The sequence below is a fragment of the Mus pahari genome, chromosome 21 (assembly GCF_900095145.1).
Source record: "Mus pahari chromosome 21, PAHARI_EIJ_v1.1, whole genome shotgun sequence".
Lineage (NCBI taxonomy): Eukaryota > Metazoa > Chordata > Mammalia > Rodentia > Muridae > Mus > Mus pahari.
In genome coordinates, this window is record NC_034610.1 from 30391491 (window position 1) to 30402618 (window position 11128).

Below are 11128 nucleotides of genomic sequence, written 5' to 3' on the forward strand. Positions count from 1 at the left end.
TTTTTTTTTTTTTTTTTTGCCTGTAACCTACAGGTCTCACACCTTTCTCTTCCCAGGTACTCTTGGGAAGGGTAACAGTTTTCCCTTGTTGATAGAATGAAATCCAACAATTTTGTTTTGTTTTGTTTTGTTTTGTTTTTGAGACTGGGTCTATGTAGTCTTGGCTGTCCTGGAACTCACTATGTAGACCAGGCTGGTCTCAATCTCAGAGATATGCCTGGCTCTCCATCCAAGGAGTGCACCACCACTGCCCAGTGAAATCTAACATTTAATATTCTTCACAATCCATCTTAACTGTCTTTCAGATCAAGGAGAGATTACATAAACTGTAATTACTTATTATAATTGTAATGTTAAGGCTAAAGCAGAAATAATAAAATAAATGGGAGGCTCTGAATACAGTTTGAATGATCAGTCTTGAGTTGTATGGGTTTTTGAAAGCTATTCACCAACATCTTAAAAATGTAAAATAAGGCTCCTTTAATCCTAGAACTCAGTAGGCAGAAGCCAGCTTGGTCTACAAAGTGAGTTCCAGGACTATTACAGAAAAACATTCTAGGGGTTGGGGTGGGGTGGACCAAAAACAAAACAAAACAAAACCCCAACAACTGCAAAATAAGGGGCAGGAGAGATGGCTTGGTAGTTAAGACCAATGGCTGCTTTTCAGAGAACCTCAGTTCAATTCCCAGAGCTCTCTGGGCAACTCACAACTGTAACTACAATCCCAGGGGATCATACACCCTAATCTGGCTTCCATGGGTACTCCATGGGCACATAGTGGACAAACATACATGCATGAAAAACACCTATGCATATAAAAAGCAGATTAATGTACACATCTGAAAGGTAAAGTACCTTTCATGAGATTAGAAGGGATGCTGTTCATATAACCTGGTTTATGCATTAGGCACTGTAGGCAGCTTAAAAATCCTTGCCTATCATTAATAGTTTTGTGCTACTTCCTTGCAAATAGTGAGGCACTAAATACTCAGTATAGCCGGGCATGGTGGCACATGCCTTTAATCCCAGCACTCGGGAGGCAGAGGCAGGCGGATTTCTGAGTTTGAGGCTAGCCTGGTCTACAAAGTGAGTTCCAGGATAGCCAGGGCTGTACAAAGAAACCCCGTCTCAAACAAACAAACAAACTCAGTATAAAGTACACTGCAAATTACAAGCTGGGTTTTGAAGGCTAAGAATACGGCAGCATGCACCAGTCAATCCCTACCTCTTTCAATACAAATTTTTGTGACAAAAGTGCTAAGTCACAAGAAAAGATGAAAGTACTTTAAACTGGCCAAATCTCATGTGTTAATGCCCCATAATGGCTGAACAACTCATAGTATCAATATCTACTTTGATTTTCATAGATGAAAATCCAGTGCAGTGCATTGACAAAGGGGATTAGGAGTCTAATGAGGAAAGCCCACTAGATAGTATGTAATTGGATATTTGTTTGAAGAAGCCAACTCTAACACATCTAGGGAAAAAGGAGAGAAATCTGAACTATTAGGTACTGAATGAATTATTTGGGATTTACCATAAATTTTGTCATGCAACGATACTTAAGTAGGATTGTGTCTAAGTGCCAGATGATGTGTATGAGAGTAAATGTCACATTTGTAATGTATTTCAGACATTGAATGTATGAAAACGTTATTGGAACTGGGCAGTGATTCTGGGTGTTTGACAGTTTACAGAACTTAGCCCCATTCAGAAGGTACTCTTAAAAAATTAGTTGTGACGCTATATACTTAATATGATATTAGCATCACCTGAATCTTAGAGGGGACATATTCAAACTTCTGAAGTCTTTGCTGGTAGCATGTGAATCTTGTAAGCAGTAGGTGGTGGGGAAACACTGGATGTTTCATTTCTCCTCTCCCATGGCACAGCCTCAAGGGGTATCCTGGACTCCATAATGGTTAATTTTGTAGACTTGGCTAGCCTTTATTGTGACTGTGATGGCTTTATTGTGACTTGACTATATATGGAATGAACTACAATCCAGAAATGAAGGTCACACCTTCTGTTTTTTTTTTTTTTTTAAGAATTTTTTTTTTATTATATGTAAGTATACTGTAGCTGTCTTCAGACACTCCAGAAGAGGGCGTCAGATCTTGTTACGGATGGTTGTGAGCCACCATGTGGTTGCTGGAATTTGAACTCCGGATCTTTGGAAGAGCGGTCGGGTGCTCTTACCCACTGAGCCATCTCACCAGCCCACACATGCCTTTGGTCCAGATGTGGAGCTAGGAAGACACCTCTAATCTGGGGCCACACCTTCCCCTAGAAGCCTATGTAAGGACAATGGATGAAAGGAAGTTTGGTTCTTTGCCTGCTTGCCCTTGCCTGGCTATTACATCCATTCCTCCACTGGCATTGAAACCTACTTCTTCAGATTCCCACATATACCAAAGACCAGCTGAGGCACCAAGCCTTGTGGGACTGATCAACTACTAGATTCTTTCCATTCACATAGCCATTGCTGGATTCCTTAGACTCTAGACTGTTAAATCATTCCAATGAACTCATTTACATTTGTAGAGGCAGGGGTGGGTAGGGTATCTACCATCTGGGGGGAGATTCATTCCATAAGTTCTGTGACTCTAGAGAACCCTAATATTTGGTAACATTATTTTGGGTCTCCTCAAGGTTTGGAGGTTTCACTGGCATTTAAATCAGTGAAATATCAGTCATGCTAACATGTTTTATCCAACTGGCTAAAGGCCTGAGTAGAGAAAATCCAACCTCTTCCAACCAAAAGCAATTTCCCTAGCAAACTCCCAAGTAGAGTGAAGCATTAACTCTTCTTGGTCTCCAGCCAGCTGCTTCACACTGTAGACTTGGACACACATTCTCTGTGTGGGACCATCCTTATGGTGAATTTGTGTAGATACATCCTATTGGTTCTGTTTTTCTGGGGAACTGATATAGAAGCCCACTAATGCTTACTATTCAGTAAAGCTCACACCTTGATAGGAGACTTGGTTTACCAGGTCCCATGGACTTGAGGTTCTGTTTGCAAGGCCCAAGTTACCAGCTGCTGGGTAACCCAGGAACATTTCCATCATTAAGAGGGCTATCCTTACAACATGCCTGACTCCATTCTAGGGAGGGAGCACCTTGTAAGTGTGTCCTTTCACTAGAATAGAACTCTGTGTAGGCTGTTCTCAGTCTTATCAGCCCTAATGTGCTGGACTGTATCGCTTCTTCTTAATTCCGCTGTCAGCTTCTGTTTCCTTCCATCATATTAACATGAACATATCTACTTTATATTTGAAATTTCTGATTAAATATTTTGCATAAAAACAACTGTCTTCCTTTGTGTTTAATTTTTTTTTTTTTATAGAGAATTGTCCAAGAAACTGTTAACTTACATTTCAAGAGAACACTGGTTAAGTATTTGCACACAATGGATTTGCACTAGAATTTTCCTAGTCTACATAAAAATATATCTTTACAAAGAAGCTTAGTCTTTTCTGGAAATCATTTCTACTAGAGATTCATAATCCGAATAGTCCTTCAGTGACTGTATCATGTCATCCAGAAGACAGTCTCCTTGCATAAAGCTCTCAAGGTCATGTAGTGATTTGTTTATTCTGTGATCTGTGACCCTGTTCTGTGGAAAGTTGTATGTTCTTATTTTCTCTGATCTTCCTTTAGTTCCAACCTTGGAAAAAAAAAAAATTGGGAGAGGTATAAGACATGCATTTAGATCCAGAACAACTTAAACCAAAGCAATGCAAGAACCAAGTATAAACCCTGACTCCCCAAATAACACAGGGGCATGCTTCAGACTTTATAGTCACAATACAAGTATCTGAGGCCTGCCTCTGCCCTGTCAATGCTCTATGACTTAAGGTTAAACTTTAATTTCCACTCAGAAAAATATTGGTTACATAATGACAGAGTCTGGCATATGGCTGATACTTAAACAGTAGAAGTAGCATATTTATGTATGCATTATGCATATGTTACCTCTAGGAATTAAAGAGTCATCCTGTTGTGGCGATAAGGTGATGAGTATAATACTAAAGAAGTCATGGAAGGACTGTGTATGACATAAAATCTAATACAAAGCAGTAGGTATTATCTTCTAGTACTCTTGCTTCTGTAATTGCAAAGGATTAAAACCTGAGCAGGGATATGGTATACTTTCACGCATCTGAGAAAATGCCTGGGACTATAAAACAGGATAAAGTGTTCACAGATACTGTCCTTATAATAAATACAAAATAATAATAACAAAAACTACACTACCTATGAACATTTTTGTGTTTCTTAAGTTCACTTGTACCTGGATCTTTCGAGCGTTGTATCTTTTTGTAGTTTCTTCCTCCAGATGCATGCTATATAACCTTGCACGTAACTTTTTCATAGCCAGCTCCCTGTTCTTCAGCTGAGATCTCTCTTGCTGGCATTCAGAAATAATACCTGAATAATGTTATGAAAATTAAAGAGATTTAATACAAAAATCTTCTTTACTATCAAGGACTACTTCTTTTCTTTCTCATCCTTTTCCTTCTTTTACAAGGCAATAAAAACAAGAATCAAACAGAAGACTTTAATTGTTTTTAATAGACTTATAGAAATGAACGTATATAGAAGCTACAAATCCTATTATTAGGTAAACAGAATAGAGTTGAGGATTTCCTGTTTCAACCTATTTTTATTTATACACTCTGCTCATCACCGCAATATTTAACAGTTTTCTATATTTAAAGGACTAAGTCCTACCTGACCACCAGTCTTCATTACTCCTGGTTAACAGGAACTATGGCAATTTAAGATCCATGTGTGTGGGGCTGGTGAGATGGCTCAGTGGGTAAGAGCACCCGACTGCTCTTCCAAAGGTCTGGAGTTCAAATCCCAGCAACCACATGGTGGCTCATAACCATCCGTAACAAGATCTGACGCCCTCTTCTGGAGTATCTGAAGACAGCTACAGTGTACTTACATATAATAAATAAATAAATCTTTAAAAAAAAATAAATAAATAAAATAAAATGATTTAAAAAAAAAAAAAAAGATCCATGTGTGTGGTAGTCTAAGATTGCCTGAGCTGTAGTAACTAGATGTCCCTTGTCACTCATAAGCCATTCCAGTGCTCCAGAAATACTTCAAAACACACCTCTACCGAGTGATGGACAGTCACTTTGCCCAATTATCTAGATTTAAATTCCAGTGAACTTTAGCGTTTCAGTAGAAAGATGCTCCTGAAATTGTATCAAAAAACTGTCCACGTGTCATGCTTCTGTGTAGGAAGTCCAATGCTTTTATTGCCTTCAGGGTCCTTATTACTATCTTAACCCTACAGCTAATAACTGGTCATTTAAAACATTTTCTGATAAATAATTCAGATAATTCTGTCACTGAGGTTTTTTGGGAAATAGCAAAATCTACTAAGTATGTATTCCGTAACTCAACTGGCAAGACTCTGTTCTCTTCATAGTGACTAACATGGAGATTCCTGTGCCTTTCCTTCTTCCTGGCTTTGTAATTATCCTAAACAGCATCAGCTACAGAATCAAGTGGTTAGTTACGAGCCCTTAATGGTATATTTTGGTATCTGGAGATCTGTTTCAGTGGAAAACTAGTCAGCCCCCCAGAAATTGATCTTGACTCAAAGTTTCATGTTGAAAAAGGACACACATCCCTGTAAAGAAGCAAGCACATACCTGTAGGCAGATGAACTATCCGAACAGCACTGTCTGTGGTATTTACATGCTGACCTCCAGCCCCACTTGCTCTTTTAGTATCGATTCTCAAATCTTTAGGATTGATCACCAGCTTAATCTATACACACGAAAAAAGGTGGAACTTTAAGAAACAATTACACGCACCAATTGTCATAAGGTGAGACCCACACCTTGTAAATGCATGTCACCCATAGAACTACATAAAATCTGAAAGGTTTAAGAATAGACCCATGGTAGAATATTATTTTAAATGGTTTGCTTTTTCTTTTAAATGAATGGAAAACAGCAGCAACATTCCCTAATCCTCAAAAGTTGAGCTTTCTGCCTCACAACTAACAGAACTAGGGACTGTTAAAACAGGAAATGTGGGGCTGGACAGATGTCTCAGTGGTAGAGCATGTGCAACCCTTACAGAGGATCTGAGTGTGGTCGGCATGTCAGGTGACTCCCAGCCTCTTTGGACTTCAGCTCCAGGACATCCTGGCCCTCTTCTGGCCTTTATGGGCCACATGCACAAAGATGCACACACATAAATGTGATTTAAAAAAAAAAATAGAAATCAAAGATTTTAGGAAACAAAAAAATAATAGCAGTCTGAGTACATGAAACTGTTTTGAGGAAAAAGGGAATACTGTTTTTAAAATATTATAACCAAATTTGGAGGCAAAGACCATAAAGTCAGGTTATGCATTCCATGAACACTGGAATCCAACAGGGTGATGCACGGTCCCAGGAGAATCCATGAGAAGCACCATGTTTAAAGATGTCCATTCCATGAACAACTAGAGACTGCTCTCTACGGTGTGTCAATCACCCTGCATTAAGACAACCCCCTCTCAGAGTTGCTAAAAAAAAACTAGACAGAACCTAGAGGATGCTCTATGTCTCAGGAGCTAGCAAGACTCCTGACACTGACTCTCCTGCACGTCCTCTCAGCTCTTCTGATCTCACTCAGGTTCCCCACAGAAATTAAACCCATCAACCCTACCTATAACTAAATAGTACTTTCCTCTTAAAATTACTAAGTAGAAAACCCTCAAATCTCTCATATTTCACCTTTTAATTTGTCACCTTTAGCAGAAGAGAAATTAACAAAACAGGTTGTTTTCTGACATACTGAGGTCTTGCTTTGTTAGGCAAAGTACACACTCGGACCTTTCTTCTTTTTCTTTTTTTGGTTTTTCGAGACAGGGTTTCTCTGAATAGCCCTGGCTGTCCTGGAACTCACTCTGTGACCAGCTGGCCTTGAACTCAGAAATCTGCCTGCCTCTGCCTCCCAAGTGCTGGGATTAAAGGCGTGCGCCACCACGCCCAGCACTTGGGACCTTTCTAATAACTCTGGGTTATAAAGTATCATCTATGCTGAAAGATCAGCCCTTTACTGATGGCAACTGGAGAACCCATCCTGCAATGCAAAGCGAGGCAGGCAACCAGTCTACATTCAACAGTTTATACTACCTGACACACGAAGGAGACTTACAATGTCCATTTCATGGGCAAAGAAAATACCTAGTGTATATCTAGACAGTCTAAAAACATTTTCATTCTTACCATCTGTTGTAGAATTACATTTCTTGAATTAAAATTTCAAGAGTAACTCAAAATATGGAAGGAAGACCTAATGATAAGGTTACATAGCCGCTGGGAGAGGGGCCCTGTGCCAGCCCCATTACTAGGCTTTACCTCAGTAGGTTGGGGCAGAATTGCCACTGTCATGGTGCTAGTGTGGATGCGGCTTTGCTTCTCTGTCTTTGGCACTCTCTGGACTCGGTGCACTCCTCCTTCAAACTTCATGTGTCTATAGGCTTCTGGACCTCCAATGCTGGCGGAGGCATGTCTAAGGCCACCTTGAAAACAGAATTGAATGATTTTTATCATTCCTGCCATGCAGAAACAATTGACCATCACATGTATGTAACATGTGATGCAACTTTTTCTCATGACGTTAAAAAAGCTACAATGTACCTGTTAGTTGAGAGTGTAAGCACATTAAAAAACTTTATGAAGTTTGGTGTCTGCTGTTTTAATAAATCATCTTTTTAAAATTTATTTATCTAATTTTAGGTCTGAGTGTTTTAACAGTGTACATGTGTGTATGTATGTGCAACACATGTGTAACAGGCTCCTATGGAGTCAGAAGATAACATCAGATCCACTGGAAATGGATTTAAGGGAAGTTGAGAGCCACCATCTGGGTGCTGGGGACTGATCTCAAGTCCTCTGCCAAAGCAGCGAGTGCTCATAACTAATGAGCCAGCTCTTCAGCACCTTACTATGTAATTATTTAACTTCACTTATTACAGTGCTGATGAATTCACATAGCAACAGCTAAAGACCACCTGTTGGATTTCTTTCTGAGACAGGCTGTCCTGAAGCCCAGCCTAGTACTGAATTTAGTACGATTCTCTTGCTTTAGCCTCTTGGGTGCTAGGATTCAAATGTGAGGCCAGAGTATCCTAAAACTACTTTTCAAAGCTAGAAGTGCTTATCATGGAACAGCTTTTCACCATACTTTACAGGGAATTTCAAAATTGTCATTTTATTTAAAATCATTAGGCAAATAATGAACAAATATTATAACCAAACTTGGAGGCAAAGACCATAAAGCCAGGTCCTTACAAATAAATTCTGATCATCATCTTGCCAACCCTTTCCCCAAGACATTCTGTTTGTAAATCTATGCTTTACGAAAGCTAATCTATTCACTTACTGACTGTGCTGGTTAGAATATTCTAAGGAGCAACTTCAACTGAGAAATGACTATACCATGCTAATCTGTAGGGAAGTCTGGGAGACATTTCTTGATTGATGACTGATGTGGGAGGTTACTGGATAGGGGTAGAGGGTGATGCTACCCCTGGGCAAATGATCTTAGGGTACATAAGACAGCAGGCTAAGCTAGAAGGAGGAATCCAGTGAGCAGTTCTTCTGCATGACCTGTGTTTCAGTTCCTGTCTCCAGGTTCCAGCCTGGAGTTCCTGCCCTGACTTCTCTTCACGGTACTGCAAACTGAAAGATGAAATAAATTCTGTCCTCCCCAAGTTGCCTTTGGTCATGGTGTTTCACAGCAATAGAACCTAACTAAGACACTGACCTAGTTCACTTGGGAAATATTCCAGTGTTTCAAAATGCCATCTTTTAAATGCAGCATACTGCTGGTACATGTCAAACATCTCAGAAGTGAAAAGCATGGCTTCCTGACCACCCACACCCGCAGTCACCTCCAGGATCAAGTCACTTCCATCCATTTCTTCGGAAGGAACCAACAGTGATATGATCTGCAAACAAAAGACAACACTGTCCTGTAATTAACCACTCCCCAAGACCACTGCTCAAAGCTATGGATCAGGGAACTTAGATATGGAACCTAAATTTCTCTAAACAAATGATCTAATATACTTTGACCATATTGCTAACTAAAAATGTATAGTGCATAATTTCCAGTAAGGTATTAATGCTCCAGTGTTATAAAATGCATTTACTTGTGATGGGTTTGTTTGTATTTCTTCTTGGGATTCTTACTTTTGTATTTTCATGCTCCCATCTCCACCTCCTCAGTGCTGGGAACACGGGTGTACAGCACCACAGTAGGTCTTATGTGGTGCTAAGGGCTGCACTCTATCACCTCTCTGAGAAGGTGGCTAGGAAGGAAATGTCTGTGAGCAGGGCACTACTCCACATGTCTTGAAGAACAAGGCCCAATACAGAAGGAGAAGAAAGGTGCGCATCCTGCATCTGCTGCGTGAGTTCACTTAGATGGAAGAGGAAGCTATTGATTTTGGAAGTTGAGGACTGGCACTCTCTAGGTGCTACGATAAAATTATGTTCTCATCCCAGGAAGTTCACTTTGGCTCCAGTCTACAATTGTCTATCGACAGTGAAAAAGAAAAAGAAGAAAAAAAGAAAAAAGAAGAAGAAGAAGAAGAAAAAGCAGAGCTGTCTGTCTCTTTCTGCCTTTGCAGTAAGAGCTGGTACAGGAATTTATCAGCATGCAACTCTTGTAGCCTGAGAAATTCGGATGGTAAGAAGCATGTCCTTTTCTGCTTTAAAATCCTCTTTGATGCTGGTAATTCCTGCATGGAGTAAACATCCAAGATGTGACTGATGCCTTCTTCTGGCCTCTAGAAGTACCAGGTATGCTTGTGGTTCAGACACACTTGCAGACAGCTACATACAAATAAAAAGAAAAATCAACAGCAACAAAGAAGTGCTATGTCAGTAGCAACAGGCTCCTTCCCGGGACTCTCTGCTAAGCCTGCAGTGACATGAGAAGAGGACTGACAGAAAGGCTTTATTTTTCAGGCATATACAACGTACCTGGTGCTTCAGTTCAGTTATTTCTTTTTGACACAAAGCTATTTCACTCGCTGCAAGTTTCTTTAAATCTTCATTCTCATCTAGGAAAAAAGCAGCAGTGACATTTTGCTTAATTGCTGTTGAATTGCTAATAGATTTTCAGTTTGTGTTACCACAGGTGAAAGAAAAAGGAAAATATTTTTCTTGTTCTTTTCATAGTTGCCACTAATTAAAATTATTGATCTAATGGTTTTTATATGTATGTAGCTATAAAAATGTTTTTTCCTGATGATGAAAGTTAAATTTAAAATATTCCAATATAAACATTAAAACTAAAGTTCTCTATATTTTCACCTCCAGAAAAAGCAGTAATAAACAGACTTTAAAAGAAAAAAAATTAAGAAATGGCTCAGCAATTAAGAGCACTTGATACTCTTGCAGAGAGCTTAGGTTCAGTTGCCAGCACTCACATGTTGGTTCACAATCATATAATTCCGGTTCCAGGGGTTCTGACACTCTCTTACTTTTCGGGCATCAGCACCAGGCATGTAATGCTGTGCACATGCATACATGCAGGCAAAATACTCATATGTATAAGATTAGATTTCAAAAATGTTTACTGGTTTTACTTGCTATGTATGGGTATTTGCCTGCATGTGTGTGTGTGTAGTAGGACATGTATTTATGCCCTTAGAGTCAGAGCCTGCATGTATGTGTGCAATAGCACATGTATTTATGCCCTTAAGAACCAGAATGGGACCAGAATGGGGTGCTGGATCACCTACGACTGAGTTACAGTTGTGAGCTGCTACCTGGGTGCTGGGCAGAAAACCTGGGTCCTCTGCAAGAGTGCTCTTCACAGTTGTGCTTTATCTCCAGCCCCAGGAAACAGACTTAGTTTACCAAGTTAGGTTTTACATCAGCAAATGGATGCATTTAACTAGTTAGAATGCCCAGGCAGGGGCACAGAAGGTTTAAACGGTTAAGCAAAATTGAAAGCTACAGTTGAAAGTTATTCTTAGCGAATGTTTCCTTAGGATAAAGTATCCAACCCAGAACATTCACTGGAGTCTGCCCAATGTTTACATAAATATTCCTTTCCTCCTCCTCCTCCTCCTCCTCCTCCTCCTCCT

At 39.8% G+C, this 11128-nt stretch overlaps 1 protein-coding gene across 2 annotated transcripts in view; it reads right to left on the reverse strand.

Annotated features, from left to right (window-relative positions):
- Positions 1 to 2193: 2193 nt before the first annotated feature.
- Positions 2194 to 11128, reverse strand: part of Mtrf1l (mitochondrial translational release factor 1 like) — a 12175-nt gene continuing 3240 nt past the window's right edge. Inside the window, exons 2-7 of one of the 2 annotated variants that reach the window (XM_021221664.2) lie at positions 10017 to 10096; positions 8794 to 8977; positions 7383 to 7546; positions 5679 to 5796; positions 4298 to 4434; positions 2194 to 3670 (exon numbers count right to left, since the gene is read on the reverse strand). In XM_021221664.2, the coding sequence (XP_021077323.1) occupies positions 3470 to 3670; positions 4298 to 4434; positions 5679 to 5796; positions 7383 to 7546; positions 8794 to 8977; positions 10017 to 10096 (884 nt within the window). In that variant the 3' untranslated portion in view covers positions 2194 to 3469. Of the gene's footprint in view, positions 3671 to 4297; positions 4435 to 5678; positions 5797 to 7382; positions 7547 to 8793; positions 8978 to 10016; positions 10097 to 11128 lie in introns of those variants that run through there. The other variant, XM_029533044.1, reaches the window with a different exon arrangement.